Below are 27,561 nucleotides of genomic sequence, written 5' to 3'. Positions count from 1 at the left end.
TAGATACAAAAATGTCTCCTGTCTGGCCTAATAAACACTGAGTTTATGAAAAAAGACAGGTATGAAAAACCCGTCTTTGAGCCGGGTGTGGTGGAGCACACTTGTAATTCCAGTACTGGGGAGGCTGAGGCAGGAGGATCATTGTGCGTTCAAGACCAGCTCACAAAGTGAGCTCAAGGCCAGCATGAACTGCATAGTGAGACCCTGTCTCAAAAAGATAAAAAGAAAGAAAGAGATAAAAACCTATCTTATCTAATGAGATTGGGATCAGCCATAATTTCTAAAAAAGTAATGGCACACATATACCTTGAATATTTTAATGTAAGCACTCATAAAAGATATACTCTCATTTGTCAATTTTTAAAGTAGGTTTAAGGTCTTTTCTGTAAAATAGAGTAAAACTTAATTTTTGGAATATTCTCACACTATCCTATATTTTTAGGAAATTTTTCTCTCAATTTTTCTGGTCTTGTCTAAAATTAATTCAACAGCAATTGTTTTGAAGTCACCTTTACTAAATCTTTGCAAAACACTCAACTTGGTGTTTAGAAAGTTTATAGTTTCTTTTTGCATTCTGATGCTGTCACAAAACATAGTTAATTAAATTTTATAGCATCCCACACGCCTTCACAGGTCCTGAAGAAAGGCAAGCCTGCCTGACTCTTGCTCAGCCAACAGCTGAGCAGACGGTCAGGTGTGCTGCCCGCAGAGCGGCACCGCGGCCCTCTGTGCACCGGGGAAGGCAGGGGGTGCTTGGCACGGTGTGTAAGGTAAAGGCCCACTGAGCCTTCACTTGCATTCCGGTTCCAGTACTCGGAGAGCAGCACATCTTCAAAGGTATTTATGTCCCTAACACTACAGGGTACTAAAGGGAAGAAACACACACAGCACTGCTAATTCAGAGGTGAGAAGCTGGGAACAGTCCACAAAAAGTCTCCTTTTAAAACGCACTCATGACAAGTTCTGGCTTAGGTCTCTGCGTGTTTTTCTCTTCACACTGAAGGCCTGCAGACACTAGCGAGTGGCAGCTACAACCGAAGCAGACCTACTCTGAACGCGTGCCTGGCAGACTCCTACCTGGAATGTCACACAGCCCACAGGCAGGTACTTGCGGTCCTCCAGCATGCTCAAGTACTCCGCCACCAGGGCGGCCGAGTGCGCCAGGCACTGCGCGGCCTCGGCATGGTTGCTGCGCTCCGAGTGCTTCCCCGCCATGTTCTGCAACCAGGTCAGCCGCAGGTCTGGAGAGGTCTGGTAACCTTTGGCAATTCTAATCAGAACAGAGATTCTTTTCAATGAGCACTGCTTCCCAAGCCAGGAGTTCAGAGTTTACCTTGACCTGCACACCACCTATTAACACAAGTTCTTTTCTTTTTTCCTTTTTTCTTTTTGAGCCAGGGTTTCACTATGCAGTTCAGGCTGGTCTTGAACTTACTTTGTAGCCTAGCTGGCTTCAAACTCACAGTGATCCTCCTGCCTCAGCCTCCCGGATGCTGGGATTACAGGTGTGCACCACCACGCCCAACCAAGACAAGTTCTTAGATGGTGTGAAAACATCAGTGTGTGTCCTTGAGAAGTCACTGACACGGGACTGTGTCAGTTCGGGTGGGGAGCAGAGGAGACAGGCCACGTTAAAACCTGGCCACCAAGGAAAGAGGGGAAAGGTCCGGGTGTATGTGTTCCTTCTGGGAATATGGTAAGGTTTCATACGCAAGTGAAAAAATAAAACATAAATGTAGTTTCACTGTGTCATTTTTATTTTAAAAAGAATGTAATTACTTTCTGTCTCGAACTGCAAAACTGTAAAAATAGAGGCTCATATGGTAAAGAAAAAGTCTGAAATTTTCCTACTGTATCTATTAGGATACAACAGGAATTATAGATTTCTCAAACTCTGTCCCTAAAAATACATTTAGTCATAACTGTGTTTAAAATTGGGACAATTAATGTTATAGCAAAACAGGAGCATACAGTATCTTTTTCTTAAATGACTGGTTTTTACATTTAAGAAATGGATCTTAGGACTTCCTAGGAAGACTGGGACCCAGGACCCAAGGTGTTAAATGTATGTTATGATTATCTTTTGCAAAGGGGAAGGCACCAAGAGACGGAGGGAGAGGGTAAGGAGGAAGAGGATACGAAAAGAATTACGAGGTGTTATGTATGCGTACCAACTCCTCACAATGAATGTGATCATTACGTACTGCAAACATATACCAACAGAAAGTAAAATGAGGCCAGGGATATAGTTCAGTGGCATAAGTGCTCCCCTGGTAAGCCTGAGGTCATGAGTTCAATTCCCAGTACCCAAATAAATAAATAAAATGAAAATTCTCTTGGTTTTGTCAGTCGATTAATAAACTGAACAGTGATCCACAGTTCCTGAAAGAAGTGACAGCGAAGATCTGAAAAAGTAGCCTGAAAGTGCTGTTTTATTTCCTAGGAGCCAGGGTCTCTCTCTGTAGCCGAAGCTTGCTTTGAACTTGCTGTGTAGCCTAACTGGTCTCAAACTCTGCCTCAAACTGCTCGGTGACTATTCAAACTACCATTAGAAAAATCACTTAAATAATTTTTGTATATTTACTTTTTCATCTAACGTTAAATCCATTACACAAAGTAAAAGTGAATCAAACAAGTGCTACCTGTACATCAGATCGATCAACATTTCAGGGTCCTCCTGGTGCTCCTTCATTTTAACAGTATCAGAAAGGATCATATGGAGATTGAAAACCAGATCCTGGACCTGCAGCACAATGTTACCATTCATTATCACTAAAATACCTTGACGGACTTTTCAGATAAACATCTGATAATTTCCAAACAAACTGTACTATACTGATAGGGTTCTACAGAGGGCAAGTATGCTGGGATACAGTAACGGGAGGGTTGTAAACTACAGAAACTCCTCAGAAGACATGTTTTTTCAGTTCTTCTGTCGGAAACAAGCAGAGCTATAAAGAAGAAATACACTGTAGGGATATGAGAAATACAAGTGAAACAAGAAAATTCTCTCCTATGTTTGAGATTTCACTGAAAGATAATTTGTAGAAATTCAGTTTTTTTAAGGCAGATTGCTGTTTAATAAGTGACAATGTTTTATCATAAAACTTCTGTCTATACTGCCTACCTTCAAGTCCCATTTATAAAGCACAGAATTAAACATCAACGATAGAACGATCCCAAAAGGAAGGGTAATATAATAGTTTTGTCTGAGGTACAAGATGTACAATGATCCTCTAGCAAAGAACAACACCTAACATTTAGAAAAGTACCCATTTCACAAGCCTATTTCAACGAACGATTCAGAAGTTCATCTGACCTGATCAGGAAATGTCGTTTCCCTCAACTCCAGGTCCTCTTCGGCATATGTCAATATAGTCTTTAGAGAGCGTCTTAGAAATTCTTCATTAAAATTCTGAGATGTGCCCACCAAGGAGGATAGCGACATTGTTACCTGCATCTTAACCCTGGCAAAGTTCTGCAACACAGAAATTACCAGGTCAGTATTTAATACAGAAAAGCTTATTTTTTCCACACTAAAATGAAAACAGTATCTGGTAAAAAGACAACAAAAACACTCATTCTAGGCAAAAATTTTTTTAAAGTAATGAAACCTGCACATTGAAATGTTATTTTATAAATGACTCAAACCGGGTGTGGTGGTACACACCTGTAATCCCAGCACTCGGGAGGCTGAAGCAGGAGGGTCGTTGGGAGTTTGAGATCAGCCTGGGCTACAAAGTGAGCTCAAGGCCAGCCTGAACTGCATAGTGAAATCCTGTCTCAAAAAGAAAATAAATAAATAAACAAATAACTGACTAACTTAAAATGTGGAATTCTGGTATAATATTCTACAAAACAGGGTTTTCAAAAAAGCCACATGTTTGAGCTGAACTGGAAATTGTGCCTTTTTATTTGTTCGTCTGTTTGTTTTTGAGACAGGGTCTTGTTATGCGGTTCAGGCTAGCCTTGAATTCAGTATTGAGCCCAGGCTGGCCTCACACTTGTGGAAATCCTCCTGCCACAGCCTCCCGAGTGCTGGGATTACAGGTGTGTGCCATCATGTCCGGCAGAAATTGTGCCTAGTTTTTCGTCTACTACGAAGTATGCAATGGTGACACAAAAATATTTTACAAATGAGATTAAGGAGCTTGGCTGACGTCATGAAATCTTTTGGTCACAGGTGTAGTGTTCACGCAGCCCATTTCGCTAGGGTCACACGATGATGAAAGCGATTAACACATACTACGTATACAGTAACTTAAGGTAAAGTCTTTTGTAGTTATGGCTTTACTACTTACATTCTTCCTTTTTAAGTGTAAATTCATTTCTGGTGTACCAATTCTCCATTATTAAATCACTCTTAGGAAATTATCAATGATAGCCTACTAATCGCCAAACCTAGGATTATTTTGGTCAGTACCGTACCCTGACACAGCTCCATGTTGACACACACTGATTACTTTCTCCTTGATCACCTCTTCCTTCATTTCAGCGGCACCACGTTATACTGGTTTTCATACTCTTTATTCACTCCTTTTCCACCAACTTTTTCCTCGCTTGTCTTTTCTGAACGCTAGTATTCTCAAAATTCTGTCAAAAAACGTCTTTACAAATTGGAAATGCTCTAAACAGCCTCATTGATGCCTTTCTTTTCACTCATGTTTTTGTCTTCAGCTTGTATTTCTCTTTGGGGCTCTGGACTGTTAATTTTACCAGGCAGCTCCAGCTGGAGGTTTTGCGAGTACCTCAAGGTCTACTTGTCTAACATACCTTCCGTTCCTATTGATTCTCCCCAAACTGAGGGGTCACCCCACATTCTTCACATCAGTACTCCAGCCTGCACCGTCTGCTGATCTGGTCTAGCCTGCCCTTCCTCTGTCCCCAACACCACTGCTTTGGTTCACACCCTCACCACTTCTCAGGTGGATTACTGGAACAGTACCCGAGGTTATCCTCCTTTCCCTTTTATGCTTCAAGTCCGACTTCTAAGTAGTGCCAGGGATACGTAAAAAGCACATCTAAAGAACCACTCTTCTCTTTAAGATACTCAACCAGTTCTTCCCCTTAGCATTATGGGAAAATCCAAATATTCAACTCAATAAATATGTCAAATGTATAGCGGTACCTGAGAGTTATAAATACCTGCTACCTCATCACAGTCCAGCTTTCTGAAACACAGCTTCATCTCCTGTTTCTGTCTTCCACCATAACCAAGCAGTGCTGAAACAGTCTCTGTGCTCACCTGTTTCTTCTTCTTACTTTCACGGGTTCTCAGTTGTGCATGTCGCCTTCTTCACCTCGGAAGCTCCAGCACCCACCCATCTAGGGAGCTCCCTACCACTTCAAGCATCTGCTCTTCCTGAAAGCCCTCCCGATCACAGCCCCTTCCGTGTGCGCTCACAGAGCCCTGTGCTCCTCTTAGGCGCTACAAGCACCTGTTCAACACCTGCAGAGGACGACTTCTGTCCTGCTGTTCTCTTTACTTTATATAATCCATGCAGAACCATCTGGAATAGGTTCATCTATTATTAGATGAGCACCACTTACTGGTACCCTTCTCCTACAGATACGAAGTTCTTTGAAAAACTAGACTATCCCTCTACCTAGTATTGGGGACCCCTGCAGTGAGCCTCCAACCTCCCGCCAGGTGTTATGGCCTCATGGTGCAAAGAAAGAGCAAGAGACAAAATGGCGGCGCAGTGGGGATCTGGGTGACCAGTTGTTCATGGGGAACAAAAGGCCACGAGGCAGCCAGAACTCGGCCTTTATTGACTGAAAGGGGGATTATCGGATGACTCAGAGGGCAGTGCTGGCCTGAAGCTAATGATGCTCTTGTCCTGGAGCGTCCTTAGTTGTAGTTTTAGTCTTAGTAGGTGGCAGAAGATGGCCCACCCCTAATGTGATAATGGGAAATCTCAGAAGAGCGATCCCCCAAATCCCAAGCCTCCACTCATCCCTCAAGGAAGTATGTAAAACTAGCCATTGTGAATTTGTGGCCCCAAGGATCTGTAGTTGCCCAACTTAGGACACAGTTCAATACTTCAGTATCTGTTGAATAAATAAACCATTCAGATTACTGCCACTTTTAAGTGACCCATTCCACTACAGAGGCACTACCTGATACTAATCTAATTAACTACCTTTTCACTCTCTTGTACAGTTTTCCTCTTTTTTTGTCTTTTTAAGACAAGGTCTCGCTATGCAGTTCAGTTTGGCCTTGAGCTCACTTTGTAGCCCAGGCTAATCTCAAACTCACAACAATCCTCTTGCCTTAGTCTCCTCAGTGCTGGGATTACAGGCGTGTGCCACCACACCCGGCTTTCTAAAGCTTTCCTAAAATAAGAGAAAGTATTTACCAAGAAAGATCTAGGTTTCATCAAATTGTAGAGATTTTATTTGCAAAACTAAACAAGATCTATAAAGTAACTAGAATATTATGCTCTGAATTAAGACATGACACCAAGGGAAAGTAAAGCAGTGTGAAATAGTAATTTCCCACTTTTTCTGAATTTCAGCCAAATATAAAAAATGGATAGGGAAAACCCCCACATATCAGAAACCCGACCTTCATCAAAGTGAGAGGACAGTGATGTAATCCATAGATTAGAAAAATGCAAAAAGGTTTCCAGGACAATCTAACACAGGAAGTAGTTCCACTGTAGTGCAAGAAAGTGAAAGCAAACAGTGAGGTATCATAGGGCACAGATTTTAGAACTAATGGAAAAAGCAACTCTCCTTTAAGTAAGAAACTTGCCTTGAAATGATGAAACTGTTTTGTCTTGAAAACAAATTGGGTAAAAATAGGGCAGGCCTAAACAGAAACGGACCAATTAGAAAGTTCAGAAGTTCAACAACATGTGTGTATAATATCAAAATCCCAGCCACAACACATTGTTAAAGGAACTTCTTACAAGTACTGGAATAAGATAATCCAACTTATTCTATGTTCAGTAACAAAACGGGGAGAAAGATCAGCGTGGTCATGTGTCCACTAGTAACAGGGATTCTAGAAATGCTTTTAGGGGATTCTGCCATTGCATGAGCATCACAGAGTATACTTGCACAAACCAAGATGGCTATGGTGACTCTGGAAGATACAACCTTATAGGACCACTGTGGTACAGTGCTGGACCAGCTTGACGAAGTGCAGAGCAGGCGGTAATTGACGTCAATAAACTAGCATTAAGTGAACTGACAGTCTGTGCTATGCGTAAGTGACTTGTAGCAAGGCCTGCGGCTGGCATGGGGACAAAATTAATCCCCAGGCCAAGAGCCAGGACAGAAACCAGCAAAGTGTGTGAAGTCCTGGTGCCTCAAAGAAAACAAACACTACAGCTGAAGACTTCAGCTCATCCAAATTCCTTCCAGCTCAGTAGTCGCAGCAGACAATCAGGTTACTAGTTAACCGCGCTCTGTTCCTGTGCTTTGTTCTTCACAGCCCTGAGCCCTGCCTGTGTCATCTGCTCACTCCCATCACTTCCTGCAGCCAGCAGAGCGCTGCCCCTCCCAAGCAAGCTGTGCACCTAATACAGGCGAGGGACACCAGGCCTCTTGGTCTGAGTCCTTCTTTAGGCTCTGACCATCCCAGTGCCCCTTGCAACTGAAATACACACCTGTCTGTGTTTTATCCCTTCACTGTATCCCTGAGCGGGAAATTGGTGGTCCTTTTAGACCAGGGCCCCAATAATACAGGTGGTCCAGCACTGGCCAAAACACTGGTATGCGAGGCATGACCGTACTTGACAGAAGAAAGGTGTCATAAAGCAGACGAAAATTCTAATGAAATACTTCACCTTAAGTTATAAAAATTATAAAGATACTTAGCTTTAGGAAGAAAAGCAAGGCAGAAATATAAAAACTCACGGAAAGATGGTAAGAATCAGAAATCTGTAACATAAACCAGGAGAGTATGAGCTGGCACAAGACAACTTTTACATAAAAAAATAGAAATAAAGATGAAATTTTTAAAACACCAGAAAGGAAAAGAAAAAATGACAGGTAGAAAGTAAAGCCCAAAAGATCTAGCATACGTATAACTGGTATCCAGCAGAGGAAACACCAAACACTGGAACAAAAGAAATATATAATTAATTTATTTATTTTTTGTCTTTTTTTGAGACAAGGTTTTGCTATGCAGTTTAGGCTGGTTTTGAACTCACAGCAATCCTCCTGCCGCAGCCTCCCAAGAGGCTGCGATTACAGGTGTCACCACACCCGGAAATATTTAATTTTATACTGCAGAAAACTTTCTGAAATAAGTGAACTGAAAGGACACATTCTGTGCCCAAGAAAACTACCCAAAATCAAGTCAATGTCATATTTTAGAAAAGGTATTTAATTCATATAGAAAGTATGACTCTCTTGAGCAGGTGAAAAAAATAATCAAGTATGTCTCTTCTTTCTTCTACTAAGTGTTCTCTGTCTAATAAACTTGCTGATCTTTCTGAGTTTTTTATTGCTCACAGTCTGAAACAGAAATTTCACAAGTACCCTTGCCACCCTACAAGTATACTCAACTTTGTAAAATCAAAAACTAGGAAAATATCTAGTATTCCCCAGAACTTTCCTGAGGACAGATTTAGTCAAATAAGATTAAAAGCCCAAAGTATTTTATAAGCAGGACTAAACACTATGAAAAAACTGGGAGGGAGGAAGAAGACAGAAAGGAAAACACAGTTATATCTGCAAAAGAAATGAATTAACATTATTTGAAGCTGACGAAGTGTTACAGATTCAGCGACACAAATATAAGTACTAGGAACGATACTTTATTAAACTATTGTGGTAGGAAGAAAGGCAGAGGGGAGAGTGAAGAAAAGCAGCGAGCTTATCACCACTCACTAAAACAGTGTCCACCCTGCCCGCTTAGAACCTTTATAAACACTTTTCTCTAACCACCTCCCCTGTGAAATTTTAATACCAGGGGTCTACTGTGTATTTACGTACTCTTCGTATATCTGAACTGATATATAAAAAGACTATATATAAAGTTTACTCTTTTTATTTAATGCAAAGTTATGGACAACCAAATAAATCTTTAATTCAAAAATGTGAAAACTATAGATTTAACTTCATAGCCCTGATTGCTGACTAACTCTTAATGTCATTTTGTTTAAATCAGTCATTTCTATAAATACAATAGTAATGCAATCTAATTTTAAAATTTGAAATAGCTGTTTGATTAGAAAGTAAAAAAGTAATTCCTTAGAAATCATTTTACTGGACTTAACTTTTAACTTTTGATATATGAAATAGGTTTCCACCTAACTAGCTTTTTTTTTTGGTTTTTCTCCGGTACCGGGAACTGAACTCACGACCTTGAGCATGCCAGGCAGGCGCTTTTTGCCACTGAGCTAAATCCCCAGCCCCTCCACCTAACTAGCTTAACTAGCTGCTAGAGGCTCTTATTCAGGTATTACTGACATTTTCTCTTCTTGGCAACTGGTACAATCAATGATGGGTGAACAGCTTGGAGAAACGAGCATCAGTCTTGACAGTTACCTGACTGTCTTCAGAGACACCAAGGAGACCAATCAGAGCAGCACCCTGTGGGCATGTCTTGGTAGGTCGTGCAGGCATGACATGGGAAACAACCCTTCCCGAGGCACTCTCTGGCTCTTTCCCTGCTCTGGTTTCTAGATGCCATAAATGTGCCATGATGTTCCTGCCTTGGTGACACCCATGAAGGAAGAACCCTCTGAAACCATTGGCCAAAATAAACTTTCTCTCCTTTAGATTATATATGTCGGCTATTTCATCTCAGTGACAGAGAAGCTGACTAATAGAGAGACTATGTTTTTTAAAAAAGCACTGAGAATTAAACATAAACATCTACAATGAAGCCAATGGGTGCCAACCTCTTGATGTGTGACTCTGAGATCATGCAATTGATGCAAAGTCCCCCATACTGCCATCGATTCTCACTATTCTTCTGTAACATCAGTTTTAAAACACCATGTTTTCTAAATAGGAAAAAACATAAAAATATATAACATGTCTAGCGCATGGGAGTATTAGACTCTGTAACACTGATTCTGCACACATTTTGTTCCCCAAGTTCCACGAACTCAGTGTCAGTGCTGCTCGTGTGATACCCACTAATACTGACGAGGGAAACAGGAATGAGACGTGACTGTGTAGTGCTGAACTTCGCAGGGCCACATACCACAGTAACAGACAGCCCCCACCCTAGCCCCACAAGAATCGATTTCCTCTCTTAGCAGCAATGTTATCCTCATTGAAATGCATGACTGAAGAAATAGAGGACTAGGGGTAAAACATCATTATAAGGGTAGCCATCAAAACAAAAATACAAACTTTCTCAAATGTGATAAACATGATCACATAGTCTACATAAATACAACCAACACAAAATTTTAAGTGGGGGAGAGCCAAGGGGGGAGGCATAACAAAGTAATACAACAGAATTCTAGGATATATCTACTATAATAACAAATATAAAAAGGTTTAGATCAAAGAAGAGACTGCATGGTAAGGCAAAATTCAACTATATCATGTATATGAGAAGAACACCTAAAATTAAGTAAAAATAAATGAAGAGGCAAAAGTAAATGAAGCAAGTTCAACTTAAAAAAGAAAGCAGAGGGGCTGAGGATTTAGCTCAGCGGCAAAGCGCCTGCCTGGCAAGCGCAAGGTCGTGAGTTCGGTTCCTGGTACCAGAGAAAAACCAAAACCAAAAAAAAAAAAAAAAACAGAAAGCAGAGGGGCTGGGGATTTAGCTCAGCGGCAAAGCGCCTGCCTGGCAAGCGCAAGATCGTGAGTTCGGTTCCCAGTACCGGAGAAAAACCAAAAAAAAACCAAACAAACAAAAAAAAAGAAAGCAGAGGTCAAGATCTTAATACCATACAAAGTGGATTTTGGGCCAAAAAGGTCAGTGTTGAATGAAACCAAGAATGCGTTATAATTGAAACAAAGGTACAACAGTTATCAATACTAATACATCAAGTAAGAGCTAAAAAGGAAAAGAGACAAACACATGTACAGGTTTTAATCAGCCCCTATCAGTCCACTAAGTGAACCCTAAACCAAACACAGACACAGAAAGCAGAATAATATAATAAATATGGTGTATTTGTTTGGTAGATGTTTATCTCAATATTCTGAAAAGAGAAATGTCTCTTCTTTTTTAAGTGCTGTGACACGTTCATAAAATGAACTATATACTTGGGCATACATGTACAAATACACATACCAGTAGCAAATGAGAGAAAAAGTGGTATATCCGCATTGTGTAAGATGAATGCAACCCACTAAATGAACATCAAAACTTGGAAACAAAAAGGCTGAAAAGAAAATACAAACTGAAACTACAAAGTTACTATATATCAGAACTAGCCAAAGATATCAAGAGAAATGCTCAGTGGAAAATTCAAGGTCTTAAATACTTACATAAGTAAAAGTAATGGAATTAAAAATGTGGATCAAAAAGTTAGATAAAATACAACACATGAATGTAATATTTAACAAAAAAGTTAAATGAAAAGATATTTTAAAGGCTGTGACATGTAATCATAAAATCTTACTATAGTTAAACTTAATTTTATTACTTTTTACTTGGTGATAATTAATTGTAAGATATTCGTAAAATGAGTAATATCAAGACAATGCAAGATTAGACTCAAAACATACAGGAAAAACTCCAAGAAAATATAACAGCCATGTGTCACACTGTTTTCCCTGAGGAACTGAGAGATTTCCAGGGTCTCATGTACTCACGTTGCCGATCTCGAAGTTCTGCCGCATGAGCAGGTACAGGGAGGCGCTGGCGTGGGAGCGGATGGTGCTGATGCTGCTGCTGCAGTGTCGGAGCAGCCGGAGGCACAGGTCGGCACACTGCTCGGTCTCCTCTTCAAACAGGAGTTCTGGGAACTGGAAGGACAGCACAGGTTACACAGCGACAGTTCCCGGGACATAGAAGAGAGCCCAGGATTGCAGAGAACTGGGGGACGATACGAGGTGAGAGTAACCAGTGCGTGTGACAGACAGCCTGGTCCACACACCAGCAGCACCACTCCCGTCAGCAGTGTGACCAAGCCAGAGCTTCTCATCCTCAGGTAGGACAGAGCTTTCATCAGACCACTGTGAAAACAGTACAGTAGCCAACACAGGAGAATTCTTTACTTTTATTATTACCAAACAGCCCAGAAATATTTTCACTGGGTAAATTTCATTAAGGTCACTGTATTCCATCTCCTAAAATGATGAGGATGAAATGGCTACCTTTAATACACCTACCATATTTCCAGGAGAAAATAAACAATGGAAATACATACTTGAAGCAGTAGAACAAAAAGAAGTATCTTCCATTCACCATAGGATAAACTGGTTTCCCTGGACTGAACTACCCATGTGTATATTGACAACTGATGGTAAAGTTGAACACCCAGTTAAACTGAATCAGCATGGTTCCGGGTGCAGAAGGCCCACCTGAGGATTGTTGCCAGCAATGCAAAAAGGAGAACTGGAAAGTAAAAGATGGTGCTGTTGGTTCTCCTGGAGAAGCTCATCATGCTGGCTTTCCTGATACGAACTCAGCTGTTATCATCGGAAGAGCTTGGGACCTCACTATTGCTGAGGACTGCTGAGGTTCTTTTCAGGGGAGCTCTGGTCCTTACTTTGAGTGTCACTTCCTGGCTCCAGTGCAGATCCCTCAGTCTGCTGGCCCAGATCCTTCATCCTGCTGGTGCAGACTTTCTAGTTTCCACCACTGACCTTTGGGCTTTCCCAGTGCAGACCCAACAAACAGAACTGCCTAAGACATTGTCCTGGGCTTTAGGCCTCTAGTTGGACTTGTGGGGGGCACTGCCATGGTTTCTATGTCTTTAGCTGGACTCATGCAGGACACTGCCGGGGTATCCAGACCCTCAGCTGGATTCTTTGGGTCTCTAGTGTGTGGACAGATCTGCACTCTTTTGTATTTGACTGTTTGGGTGACTACGATAAAATAACCCTATAAACTATGTGTCCTGTATTAAATTGTTTCCCTTGCAAACTCTGACTACAATAAAATATATATTAAATTCTTGATAAATTGAGTTTAACAGTAACAGAACAAGGTTAAGAGAAATTTTTCTAAAAAAGTAAGTTTGATATACAGAAAGGCCCATATTTTTTAGACCAGATACTAGCTAATGGTGGTCCAAATAAGTGAGAAACTCCTAAAGACAGGCAGTAGCAGACAGCCCACATGGAATCAAGTCTCAGGTAATCACTTGCACTTTTAACCACACACGTTAAATGAGGAATGTATCTGCTATGGCTTGCATCTAGATGTCCTCTCGCAGCCTCATGCAGTCACACATGGGGCTTTTTCAGAGGTGGCTGAATCTAAAATGTGTGACTGATTCTTGGTGCAATGCTAGGATTAAGGTAGGTGACAACTAAATCAGTCCACTGATTGGTTTGGCACCGCTCTAACCCAGCAGCTGGGATACAATATAAGGGACAGAAAGAGGCTCATCTTGTCCCTTGCTTTACTACCTTCTGCCTGCCCAGAACTGTTCTCCTCTGTGATCCCTGTCTGCCATCCACTTTACCTGGGAGCCAGCCAATTATGGACTGAAACTTCCGCAAACTGTGAGCTAAATAAACCTTTTCCCCTTTACCTTTGGGTGGAGAGTATTTTCTCTCAGCGGAGAGAAGGGTAACTAAAACTGTGCAGCGATCCTGGCCGGCGCTGACAAGCCAGTGGAGCCAGCTGGGGTGCAGCGGCAGAGACCCACCTTGGAAACCAGGGCCCTCTGTGTGGCGAAGCAGTGCTGCAGGTAGAGGGCGCTCTGGTTGCAGGCCATGCTGTGCAACAGCACCTTCAGCACTCCACCAAGGATGCTCTCTTTGGATTCTGTCACGGAAACCGTCTGCAATTTAAAAACACACAAGTATCCTGGAAATGGACCTGCAACCTGGTTAGGGAGGTAAAATATGTATAAAAAACACATTTTTTTACAGATAAAAAGTAATCTGAGCTAGGAGGACTCAAGAAGGAGCCAAGCAGGAGTTGGATAAAAGGGGAAAGAGTGGATAGAATTTAAGTTTTTAAAAAGGAGGCGCACAGATACCGTAGCAGGGATGCATAAAGTATGCTCTAGGGCAGCGGTGGTGAACCTATGGCATGCGTGTCACAACAGGCTGAAAGCTCTAAAAGGCTTAGCACCGAGCACGGGGATCTGTAAATGCGCCCAGCCCGACTGCTCGTGCTGTGGCAGGGAAGCCGGCCCTGAACCCACACCTGCCCTCCTCTTCCTTCCTGGACAGAAATCCTGACAGTGGCTTCAGCCCCAGTGACAGCTGTGTGAGCAGAAGGTTCAACCCTCTGAGGCACACCCTTAGACATGTGCACACACACACACACACACACACACACACAAGCACTGTGCAGATGTACCTTCTTCCTGAGGGTGAAATGCACATGGGACTCCTGATGCTCAAACAAGCAGTGTAAACTAGGTATCTTGGATTTACTCCGGGCGTCCGGGGCCTTCACTACACTTCCAACCCTTTTTAAATTTTTAATTCTTGAGGCAGAGTTTCACTAAATCACTAAGTGCCCAGGTTAGGCTTGAACTTGTGATCCTCCTGCCCCAGCTTTCCAGAGTGCTGGAATTACATGTGTGTGACAGCATCCCCAGCTTTACGACTGGTTTTTATAATAAGGTGGTTTCTAAGTCCTACCTTTGTGCTTAACTAATCAAGAAAGCCTGAATTTTAAAAACTGTCACCAGGAAACTGAGGAATGATCTCATGAGAATGCAGAGAACAGCAGAGAGGGACGAATGCAGGGAGACGGACAGGAGGCCCGCGGCACCGTGGTGCTCCGCGCCAGGGCCCAGCAGCGCTGCGAGTGAGAGGGGATGCGGCGGAACCTGAGCCCACGACTAAGACCACAGACAGGTCTTGATGACGGACTGGAACCCTGCTCTGCCTACTGCCTCGCTGCGCGATCACAGGCAGTTCATATCCCTCTGGCTGGCTACTCTCATCTATAAGGCAGGGACAGTGGTAAGTTTAGTAACATGAATCTTTTGTCGGGGTCAATGAGTTAATATTTGTAAAACGCTTAAGACGGTGTCTGACAGCAACAAAAACTAAATAAATGTCAGGATTCTTATTTTTTTGCTACGCAGTCTTGCTGCATAGCCCAGGCTGGCCTCAAACTTACAGAGATCCTGCTATCTCAGGCTCCTGAGTAGGAGGACTGCAGGCATGTACCACCCCAACCAGCACAGTTATCATTATTAACAGGCTGATATTACCTAGAGGGCTACTAATAGAACCAAATAAGATGAACACAGTGGTAGATACCTATCAGCTTGGGAGGCTGAGGCAAAAGGATCACGAGTTCAAGGCCAGCTTGGGCAACTTAGCAAGGTCATGTGTAAATAATTAAATAAATAGGCCAGGGATATAGCTCAGTATGAAAGCAATCAGTTCAATCCCCAATACTAACAAAAACCAAATAAGCCTAACATACTGCTGCAATATAAAGATGTGGAATAAGCCCAGCATATCTCTGAGGCACCTGTGGCTCTACATGCACGAGGAAGTGGTGTGGCAGGACAGACAGCTACATAAACAGTGGCCATGTGGCAGTGCAAGACTGCCCTCAAAGGAAAGAGGTGAAGAGAAGAACAGTTGAAGCTGTGGGTAAAGACAGAATCTATAATTAAAGGAACACAGACTGCTTGAAGTGGAACTAAACTTTCAGGAGCTACTGACACTTACTAGCAATTATATGGCTCAATAAATACCTTCCTCTCAACCCCCGTTTACCACACCGTACTTAAAATTCCTCTTCTCTGTGGTCTTACCTGGACAACAATCTCTAATGTGTCTAAAATGATCAGGTTTGCTTCAGTAGCCAGATTTCCATCAATTAATGCTTCATGTTCAATCTCTGCTCTTGACCTAACATGAAACAGATTAAGAAATGATGTTTCTCTTTTTCAGGTTTTACCTTTATTGCAACACGTTCGCAGCACAGAATGATGACATTCTGGATGGGGGATGGTGGCTGGACATGGCACATCTCAACTCTTCCCTTGTGTCCTCCCTGCCTGCCATATAATTATCTTTTTAAAAGCCGTAATTTAAAAAAGACTTCAAGATGTGCACAAAAATGAAAACCTTGAAATCACTCCCAACGTTTGCCTGAACGAAAAAGATCAGTGTAAGCAGCTCAGGCAGTACTGCTCGTTCCGACAGCACTGTCTGGTCTCACTCAGGGTGCGCAGCGCGAGATGCACTCCAGTGCTGGTGTGGCAGCTGAGCTTGGGACATACCGTTTTCTCCTGGATGGCACCAACACTAGGTGACACTATGCATCCTATACCTATGTTTGGGATTCATCTCAGCATTCCAAAGATTTTCAGTGTATTTATTTGGGATAAAATTTTTCATCCAGTTTCCTTTGATTTCTTTTTTAAATTTTTGGTGGTAATGGGAAATGAACCCAGGGCCTTTGCACTGACCTGTAACTACAGTCCTTTGAGACACGGTTAAGTGGTTATGTTGCCCAGTTTGTGTCTGACCTCCCAACCCTCCTGTCCCAGCTTCCCAGGGTGAGTCTGAGGCCAGCCAGCCTACATGAGTCGGTCACCTTGTTCTCATAGGTTCTGGAACAGACAAGCTCCTAAGGGCTAACTTGTAAAGCAAAGATGTTCAGCTCTCAGGTCAATGTGAGGTTCAGGCCAGGCGCATGTGCCATGGGCACCGTGGTGGAGAGGAGGGCAGGCTCGTGAAGAGCGATGCCATCACTGCCCATCGGCTTGAATCGTGGTTTGTCTTTCTTCGATTTTATTCCAGGCTCCAGGCAGGCAAACATTAGTTTTCTAATTTTTGTAATACTTGAAATATTTAGCTCAGTGTGAGACTTAAAATATACTTAGAAAACAGCAGCTGAATTGTTTTCCAAGGGGATTTGTTGGGGGAATTAGGTTTTAAAATATATGACATTTGACTTTACTATGCCACATGGCAAGTTTTCTTCCAAATATTTTAACCTAACATTAAAACAAATGTAAGATTTTATCTTTGTTCCTTTTGTTCTGGCAGTGCTGGGGCAAGAACTCAGGACCTGTGTGCACGCAAGGCAAGCGTTCTCCCTGAGTCACAGCCCAGCCTCAACGTTCTGTCTCCTAAGATTTGAACGTCTGACAAATGTAAGATAAAACTAAAGGTTTCCTGTTGCGTTTTGAAGTCAAACAAGCCCATAGGAAGCATAAAATCGATTCCATTACTTGTCAAGCTTCTCTGTGTTCTGACGCCAGTGAGTCATGTCCTTTCTCCATCTCAGGTTTTCTTGACTTCCAAAAGCACTGCCTGATGGGCTCCTCTCTGCCAAGCAAATTTCAAAGCCTATTTTAAAACATTTCAGTTTGACCACAGGTATGTGTATTTGCAAACATACATGTCATTAATTTTACAGTCATTTTACCCTCTGCACAAGTGGGGGAACCTGACAACATTATTTTTTATTTATATTTTCACAATCATTACACAAAGAATTTATTTACTACATGGAACATTTCTTGAAAACAAAACAAAGCACACACTTTTAAATAAGCAAAGGCTGTAACTCAGACTTTCTAGGCCTTGCATGCTCGGCCTTCGCGACGCTGCTCTGCTCTCTGTGCTTTGCGTCCCCCACCTTGTGCTGACTTCTGGCCTGCACAACACTCTTCCTGGTACCCGGCCGCTCTCCCGTGAACTTCCACTGGGCACTCCGTCTTCCCTACAATGTCTCCCTAGCGCTGCCTTCCCCACAGCATTAATGTGCTTGCTTCCTTTCCACAGCACTCAGGATAACAAGAATACAAGCTACTTCAGAACAGAAATGATCTGTTTTGTCCAGCACTTTATGCCCAGCCCAATAAACTTTCTGCCACATACTGAGTGCTTAACGAACTTTTGTCCACTAAGTAAACAAAATAGAAAATATTCTTAAACAAATGACTGCCTTTGTCTACATAAGAAAGTAAAAGAGGAAGAAAAAGGATTTCTTTTGAGAAATTTCTAGGACTGGGGGTGAACAGAATGGTACGAGCTTTTTTAAGGAAGCCATTGATGAACTGTGGAGGAACACACAAATGCGCACTTCACCAAGGGAGCCAGTCAGAGCTCAGGCTCTCCACCAGGGAACTACTGCTCCTTATTGGAAAAAGGAAGATGATTTCAAAATGGTTGGGAAGATGAATGAATAATGGAAGCAAAATTTCAGCATCCAAATGGAAATAAAAATACCGAGTAACATAATCACTTGTTACACAAATACAGGTCATGTCAGTGTATTCCTTCTATTTTCTTTCTCTTCTCGTTCTTTCTTTTTTATTTTGAATTTTTCTGAAAAATTTTATGAAAGAAAATAAAACCCCATTCTTCCATTAAGATACTTAACAAAATAAATGTTATAATCCATTTTTCTGTCATTTCTTTTTCCACTGGAACATTCTCTCTCATTTTCTGAGTTAAAAATGCCTTGTGTCCAAATGTCTGTAAGAAGCACAAAGGCTTGATTTTTCTAAGACAAAAAGAATTTCAAATTTTACATTCAAACCCGGGTAGCTGCCCTAACGCCCGTAGGTGTAAAGGTAACGTATCTAATGCGGCCTATGCTACACAGTCAGCAGCTGTGTCCTGGGAATGTAAGCCCCAGAGCACTGTGGTGTGAGAAGGGCCCTGAACCAGACGCCCAAAGACTCTGGTCCTTGCGGTCAGTCTGGGACCTCGGGCCAGTTACTTACTTCTACTTTCTTAACCTAAAAGACAAACACAATTACTAAGTTCTGACAAAAATGAAATGGCCTAAGTACAAGTTAATTTTCAGTTTCTTTTAAAGGGTTATACATAATTTGCCAGCTTGGCAACTTCATGAGACTCTGTCTCAAAAAAACCAAAAAACCAGGCCAGACAGGGGGCCGGAGAGGGGCTCCCCCAGCAGCCCACACACGAGGCACAAGTCAATGTGTGTGTGGATAAACACTTTTTAATTATAGTTTTCTGACAGGTCATTAGCACAGCGATCCTTTATTTACTTTCTACAGGCTGGGTATATTTGGAATTAATAAAGAAACAAACAACTGCCCTTGCCTATGAAGGGATTATTAACTCCATCTTTTCACTTTAGTTATACAGTTTACAATGCACCTATGAGTTTTCTTTTAACCTATAAATTTGGTATAATCCTTTTAAAAGGTATGAATGCTGAAGCCAGGCGCAATGTACAAATATCAGTTGGAGCCCCTATTTTCATTCCTTTCGGACACATACTCAGAAACAGAATTGCTAGGTCATATAGTATTTTTATTTTGGGGTGGGGGTGTTGGGAATGGAATCCTGGGTCTCATGAAGGCTAGGCACATGTTAGGCACACTGTACTACTGAGCTACACCTCCAGCTGCATGTATGCATCCACTGATTGATGGGTTGACAGAACCTTGCTAAACTGCCCAGGGTGACCTTGAATGTGATTATTCTCCTGCCTCAGTCTCCAGAGTAGATGAGATTATAGGGCTGCACATAACTTAAATGTTCATACACACAGATGACTGAGCCATGCCCCTGACATTAAGGAACTCTAAGTAATAATATTTGTGTATCCCTTTAGAATTTACACGTTTTCACATACAAGGAGTGATCAAAATATACAATAAATCCCTAAATTTAAAAAATTTATCACAGCAAAAGACACATTGTCATTAATCCCCCTCCAAATCTTCACCCTCAGTTCTAACGCTTATCCCTTCATCACTGCCACTTTCCAAAGCGGTTCTGGAAATCCTCTTTCCTGAGTCTTTACCAGTGTGATAAAAAAATATGGTTAATGCTGCTGCCAGGTGCCATGCCAAGGAAAGGCAGTTCATGAAAACACGACGGTGTCCTCATCCACTTTATTCACCGGACCTGCATCATGTGACTGCTGATTCCTTCCCACAGTCAAAATGACAAGGAAAGGCCAATGTGCTGACTCAGTTCAGGACATCAGGGCAGCCACACAGCACAACTAAACACGCTCAGGAAAAAGACCTCCACACCTGCTTTAGCAAGTGGCAAGAGCAACAGGATAAGCAGTTTGAAGCCGGGGGAGAAGCTGGAGGGGGACGCACGGCAGACTATCTTTTATGGTGATACTTTTCAAAAACTTAAACATGCGCTGCTTTTTGATCATGCTGTATGCATGACCATTACAAAGATGATGAGATCAGTTAATTGCACTATCTTCTGAATCCTCTAAACAATCACAAGCAGACAAGGAAGTAGAAGGTGGGGAGAATAAGGACTTATGTGGCCAGTGGGCAGCAGATCCAGGATTGGCAGCAGGCCTCAGATGCTACTGCGCCCGGCCTTCTCCCTCACACTGAGCTCACAGGCAGCGTGCCTGTCTGATTCACTGTGCAGACCGGAACCTTGTCAAGAGTGGAAAGAGATTCCACGCAGATGAACCATAATGGAGCCTATGAACAGTGGTGGCAGGTCAGTGCCAAGTCACAGCTGCCACAAACGTGCCACCTGGGGGGGGGGTGCTGACGATGGGGTTGCTACACATATGTCTGGATAGGGACATCTGGGAAATCTCTGTACCTTATGCTCAATTTTTCTGTGAACCTGAAACTGTTCCCCAAAAATGTCTATTTTAAAAAAGGAGTGGGAGGCGAGGATATTAAAATCACAGGCAACAGGCAGGCCCCATAAAGCAAGGCTACTGGGAAGTGAGTCCACCCCATGTACGTCAGAACCACAACTCGCATGCCATTTCAAAGTGAAACAGAGTTGTCCTGGGAGGTTTGCAACAGTGACGCTTGTAATGTACAACTCAAGGAACAAAAGTCATCTTCAGCAGAGGGGCGGGCGCTGTGTACATACCGAGCTGGCCTCGGCTTCGACGCACCATCTCCTGCCTGGCACCTATACTCCCAAGAATGGCTTCTTCTAGTTTTGCTCTCATGTCTTTTGACTTCTTAAAGGTCAAACTGTTCATTCTTTCAAACACTTTTTTCCCCTAAAATTGAAACATTACAAGAGGCATTGAGAACATTTTCTTGTTCTCTTTCCATAGTATTTCCTCTGCAATGGTATCATGGGCACTTACCTTGTACTCAAAGCAAGACACACAGAGATAGAGAAGATCTAACAGCCGATTTAGCTGCAAGACTGAGAGATCTGTGAACCATTTTTGTAGAACCGTCTCATCTGCATTCTTGAGGACCCAGAGAAGACAGATCAAAAGGCTCCGGCTTGATTCTGCTGAAAAGGTGGTATGTTGTCTGCCACTCTGGAAACAGAGAGCAGTACAATGACACTGAGCATGGGATCAACTGACCATTTTTTGTTTCGGTTGTCAAGTGTTTCCATCTAAAGACAATAAAATGAAAATCAGATGTTTTAAAAGAACCATTTGCTTTAGATAACTCTTGTATCAAAGAGCCATACAAAATCTTACAGTTAAGGCTTGAAGTTTAATGCAATTTTCCTGGCAGGAAAGTTTGTTTTAATGTATGGCAAGACTGCCAGTGGAGACCAAATGAATAAATGCTCATACAAACATATTAAATACTGAAGAGAACGAACATGGATATCAGTCGAAAAGAGAAACTAAGTAAGAGTGGTACGAAAACAAAACAGGAACAAAGCATTCATCAGGCTTAGTGCTCCGGTGCTCCCTGTGACAGAGCACAGACACAAAGGGGAAAGCCGGGGGTCACGGAGCTGCTACTTTCGCTCTTCAGTCTGCATTAGGATTGAAATTAAATGAAGACCTAAAAATAGGAATTTGTGTACAGAATCATCAACGCAACACGTAACTCTGCTCTGGGCATCCTAAAAGCACTTTACATACATTACTTAACTTAGTCCTCTAAGCGTTGCCAAGCAGTTTGTATCACCCCAGTTTTACAGAAATTATACGGAATGGCAGTAACAATAATGATGATGATAAAAAGTAACAGAACTGTGCTAGACACGAATTACTTTTTCTTATTTAACTGTCACAACAATCTTAGGAAATTATGTCAACTATTATTATTTCTGGTTTAGTGGCAAGGAAACTGAAGGTTAGCGATACACTTGATCTTAGCCAAAAGACCAAGAAGCATTCAAGGCTAGTGATAAAGTAGCATGACCTAATAACACACTAAGAGCTGGCGGAGTCTTAGTCCAAAGTCTGTGCTCCTCAGGCATTTCTAAATGAGAAGGAGAAAGCAGTGGAGGAGACACTGACAGGAAGGACACGAGAAAACTGAACACACCCAGAGCTGAGGCTGATCTTCCCCTCATCCTGGATACAGTAACAGAAAGGGCTGGCGCTTACGTGAGGACTGTCCGGGGTGAGGTGGTGCTCTAAACACTTTCTGCACATTAATTTATTCATCCCACCCTACTGCAAGTAAACTGGGCCATCGGAAGTGGTTTGTAGTAAGTGGTGGGACTGGGATTCAAGTGCAAAATGTGGCTCTAAAGACAAGATTTTCAGCACTCTGCTTACTGTGCCTTGTGTGTCCACGCACACAGACGTGAACGCTTAACTGCTGCAATACGACACCTCTGACCTGGACACAGGTGACTCCGACCCTTACTCCTAAATCTAGTCTTTCTCGTAAGAGAAATGTTCTTTTGTTTTAAAGACAAGGGCTTTTTATAGCTAAAAGGGACTCACAGCTAAAAGGGACTTTTAGTATCAGGTATGCATAAATACACTGAATTTTCAAGTACCTATCACTTGGAAATATAATAGAAAAATTATTCTGAAACTGACAAACAGGCATACATACAGGTTTCTCATACTCCACAGGAAGTGCCAAAACCACAGTGATACATTTGAAAGGAAGTCAGGCAAACAGGAAAAAACTCCATCGTGAAAGGATGTCAGCTTTCCTCCAAACCACAGTGATACATTTGAAAGGAAGTCAGGCAAACAGGAAAAAAAACTCCATCGTGAAAGGAAGTCAGCTTTCCTCCAAAATGCTGCACACAGAAAGCGACCCAGAGTTCAAACTCCAGAGCAGCCTTTCTTATCCAGGGCTGCATGGGAGCATGAAGCCCTATTGGGACCGAGTCAGAGGACTGCTTCTCGTTCTCCCACGGAGGGCGCATGCACGTCTCTGCAGGTGGCTTTATCACCCACAATAACTGGAACAGTGGTTAATGCTGATTTTTCTGTGGGAAACAATTCCTTCACAAAACTAACCAGAAGAGAAGAGGAAGCGGCAGAGGTCTCTGTCTCCCAGGCTGGTCGCACAGCTCTCCCCCTGCGCTGTGACTTCCGCAGCTCAGGAGGCGCATGGGCCTGAGCGCCAGCAAGGTGCACCTCCCTGTGTTCTCTCTCCTGTCTGACAGACCTCCCCTTCAGAAACCTTCTCTTTTCTCACCTCACCTCTCACTCCTGCTCCATCTCTTGAAATTTTTCCACTAGGACCTCCGGAGCACATGCTCAATCATCAAAAACAAACAAAACAAAGACACCAAAAACCTGGTACACACTAAGCACCTTCTCCGAACATGCCCTCGACCGTGTTCTGGCTGGTAACCCGCTTCAGGCCTGGAGGGAAAAAGGAGGAAGCACTAGGCTCCTCAGCACACTGCCCTGTGGAAGGCACGAGCTGCTCCTTAGGCCACACCTGTCCCAGACAACCAGCCTGTCCCTTTTGAGGCTTTCAGCTAATGCGCTTTCAGTAATCTCAAGACTACTTTTTGTCAAAGCCTTTAGTGATTTCAGTGCTCATGGCTGATTCTCTAAATAGCCTGGCTCTCTTCAGTTCCTCCCAACTATTAAAAATACCAACTATTGCACACACTGACCCTGGGTTTAATTCCTGACTAGAACAAAAGGAAAACAAAGAAAAAGAAACTATACACAGATGGCAAAATTGTACGAAACGCGAGGAGGGACTGCTGTCTGGGCAATGCTGACAGGTAACGCAAGCAAACCTGAGTTTTTACTTTAAACAGAGGAAACAAAACTTAGAAAACTGAAAAACAAACTAGAGAACTGTCAATTAAAGAACTCAATGTTTCGGATTAATGTAGTATCAGGTACAGCTAGCAAAAAAATTACATCAAAGAAGACAGATCAAAAGACACAATCTACCTGAAGCACTCATTAACAAAAAGATGGATTATCCGGCCAGGTGTGATGACACATGCCTGTAATCCCAGCTACTCAGAAGGCTGAGGCAGGACAATTGCAAGTTCAAGCCTAGCCTGGTAAACTCAGCAACAGTTTGTCTCAAAATAAAAAATAAAAAGAATTTTAAGGGCATTGCTCAGTGGTAGCACACACATGGCTGCGGTCCTCAGGACTGCTAAAAGAAGAGAAAGGATGGATTTGCTTAAGGAGAGGTGGAGGATGTAACAGAAAGGACTGACACATGTTTAGCTGGAATACAAAAAGAGAAAACACAGAAGGGGGAAAAGGCTATTTTGGGGCAGATAACAGTTGAAAATTTTATAGTACTGATGTAAAATACAGCACAGAATAAACCTAACACTAGACTAATGAGTGCAACCACAAAAAACCAACCCTAAGGTAGTGAAGCAAACAAAAAAAGATTGTTTTCAAAGAAACCAAGATCAGATCACAGTGACTTACCAAAAAGTTGCAACAGAAATGAAAAACAGTGGGAGTATGTCCTCAGCCTGAAAAACAACCCAGGAAACTCTCTCTAAAAGTGTTTGCAAGAATGAAAGCCAAATACAAGCATTTTTTTAATAAGCACTCAGAGGGTTCCCCACCAGTAAACCGTGGTACAGAAAACTCTAAAGGACATGTTTCACCAGAAGAACAATGAGCAACAGCTGGGAACACAGAGGCAAATTTAAATGGTAAACGGTTCCACACAGACAGTAAAAACTTAACAACAGCAACAATTCCTTGAGAGGTTTAACAATATATACAAGTAAAAATGCCTGAAGTTTAAATTGGGAGAGGTATAGGCACCTTGTTACAAAAATCTTACCATTAATCAGTATGAAAGTAAAGACGTGATTAGTATTAGATCTGATAATTTAAAGAAGTATAATGTGATTTCTAATATAAAAAGAGAAACAAATGGTACAACTTTCAAACTAGTAGGGAAGAATAAGCAAAACGAAGAAGGAATAGAATGAAGAAAAAGATAGAAGAAAAAAATAGAATGAATCCACAAGATAATAAATATGATAAAAGAAGGGGCTGGGGATTTAGCTCAGCAGCAAAAAGCGCCTGCCTGGCAAGCGCAAGGTCGTGAGTTCGGTTCCCGGTACCGGAGAAAAACAAAAACAAAACAAAACAAAAAAAATGATAAAAGAAACACATAAAATGAGACAATACAAAGTTAAATATAAAATATTAAGTATGCTGAATTTAATTATACTAAATATGAGTCTATTAAAAACTCTAGTAAAGGAAAAAACACCACCAGGCCAGATTTTAAAATGGAAGACAAAATGTAACTACATATAAGAGACACATCTAAAACATAAGGATATATTAAAAGTGAAAAGATGAATGAAGTCATATAACACTAGGAAAAAGAAACCTATAAGAACTACACTAATTTTAAAAATAGCACTACAGTTCATGTTGATGAGTAGTGGAATCCACCAAAAATATTTAACAATTTAAATTGTTCCGTACTTAAAGAACACAAACACTGATACACCTGGAGAAATGGCAAAACTCAAGTACAGTAAGAATTACCAAAACTTAGAGAAGGCCAAGATGATTTAAACAACAAGAAAGGACATATATAGGACAGTATAACTAAACATACAAATATCCATCCATATTGATAACTGAGATTATTTACACAGAACAGACGTAAAACCAGTTGCCAAGAATATAACAAAGTAAAATCAGAGTTAAGTTCTCTGATCATGCAATTATGCTAAAATCAGACTCAAATCAGAAATTTTTGTAACTACAAATTAAGAAAAACTTCTTCAATACCCAAAAAGTCTAACATGAAATCATAATGCAATTTAAAGGTATTTTGAGGTAAATAATGAAAATGCTATGTACAAACTGTGGCATTTAACTAAAACAATAATTAAAGAAAAACTGAAAGACTTAAAATACACATCAAACTATGGTATTCAACTAAATAATTAAGGCAAAATGTACGGGCTTAAAATAATTATCAAAGAAAGGATGAAAACTAAATGAGTTAAACATCAATTTCAAGAAATGAGAAAAAAACCTCACAATGTAAACCCCCAAAAAGGGAACACAATAAATAATAAAACATTTTAAAAGTGAGGATCAAATTGGTATTTCATAAAGATTAAAGACATATTTCTAATTTCAGATGAGAAAATTAAGAAAAGCTACTCAGAAAAATTTACATCTACTATAGAATATAATATTAATGTTGAATAAATATGCTAATAAATTTCAATAAATTTCCATTAGAATAAAATTACAAAAAAGTTTTTAAAAACTATAAAACTTAATCTTACAGCCTCCGAAAAAATTAAATCAGTAATTTTAAAACTTTCAAAGAAACCAAAACCAAAAACAGTTCAGCCACAGATGGCTTCACCCACAAATTCCCCAAATATTTCAGGAAGAAATAATTCAAATCTTAAACAACTATTTGCAAAAAAACAATAAAAGATGAGACTTAGTCTTAAATTTGATTCCCAAACCTTAGAAGAACGTCATGAGAAAGAGAAGTTACAGGCAATTTTAATTTTGACCACAGATACATACTACAAAACAAAATATTAGGGGCTGGGGATTTAGCTCAGTGGCAAAGCGCCTGCCTGGCAAGCACAAGGTCGTGAGTTCGATTCCTGGTACCAGAAGAAAAACAAAAAACAAAACAAAACAAAATATTAGCAAGCCAAATACATCAATATACAATCATAAAAAAGCTAAATTTAATTCAGCATTTCAAGGTTGGCTTAATGACAGAAAGTCAACTTAACCCAATCACATTAAAAGATTAAAAAACAAAATAATATGACCATATCAGTGATAAAGGAAAAGTTTTTAATACAACTCAACAACTATTCATGATTAAAAAATAAAATTTGCCAGGTATGGTGGTACACACCTGTAATCCCAGCTGCTCAAGAGGCTGGGGCAGAAGGATCACAAGTTCAAGTCCAGGCAGGGCAACTTAGTGAGACCCTGCTTCAAAATAAAAAATAAAAATGGCTTGAGAATATAGCTCAGTGCTTCCTGGGTTCAATTCAGGGTGTCACAAAAACCAAACCAAACCAAAAACCACACCTCTAGCTGGGCATGTAGTTTAGTGGAGAGTACTTTTCTAGCATGCATGAGACCCTGTTTTGATACACAGTACTGCAAGGAAAACAGCAAAAAATAAAGGTCTTCAGAAACTAGGAAGAAAAGGGTACCCCTACAATGTAAGGTGTTTTATTTATCTATCTGATTTGTTGCTCAGTGGAACTTTACAAACTATGGTAGAGAGGCTTCAGGGGCAAAAAGAACCTTTGTACATGTTGGTGAGGATTAAACTAGTACAACCACTATGGAAATCAGTATAGAGATTCCTAACCAAACTCAAACTAGAAATTCCATTTGACCCAGCTATAACTAAATCT

The 27,561-nt window shown here is 41.3% G+C and overlaps 1 protein-coding gene across 1 annotated transcript in view; it reads right to left on the bottom strand.

The window, feature by feature from the left end:
• Dock7 (dedicator of cytokinesis 7) overlaps positions 1-27,561 on the bottom strand; it is a 190,090-nt gene that overhangs the window by 24,450 nt on the left and 138,079 nt on the right. Inside the window, exons 34-42 of the mRNA XM_013514367.1 lie at positions 21,107-21,289; positions 20,881-21,016; positions 17,259-17,355; positions 15,831-15,927; positions 13,746-13,880; positions 11,740-11,892; positions 3,320-3,478; positions 2,643-2,743; positions 1,078-1,270 (exon numbers count right to left, since the gene is read on the bottom strand). Of these exons, the coding sequence (XP_013369821.1) occupies positions 1,078-1,270; positions 2,643-2,743; positions 3,320-3,478; positions 11,740-11,892; positions 13,746-13,880; positions 15,831-15,927; positions 17,259-17,355; positions 20,881-21,016; positions 21,107-21,289 (1,254 nt within the window). The remainder of the gene's footprint in view (positions 1-1,077; positions 1,271-2,642; positions 2,744-3,319; positions 3,479-11,739; positions 11,893-13,745; positions 13,881-15,830; positions 15,928-17,258; positions 17,356-20,880; positions 21,017-21,106; positions 21,290-27,561) is intronic.

The sequence above is a fragment of the Chinchilla lanigera genome, unplaced genomic scaffold, assembly GCF_000276665.1.
Source record: "Chinchilla lanigera isolate Chin_1 unplaced genomic scaffold, ChiLan1.0 scaffold00022, whole genome shotgun sequence".
Taxonomy (NCBI): Eukaryota; Metazoa; Chordata; class Mammalia; order Rodentia; family Chinchillidae; genus Chinchilla; species Chinchilla lanigera.
Note: the sequence above shows the minus strand (reverse complement) of the source record. Positions and strands in the feature narration are given on the sequence as shown.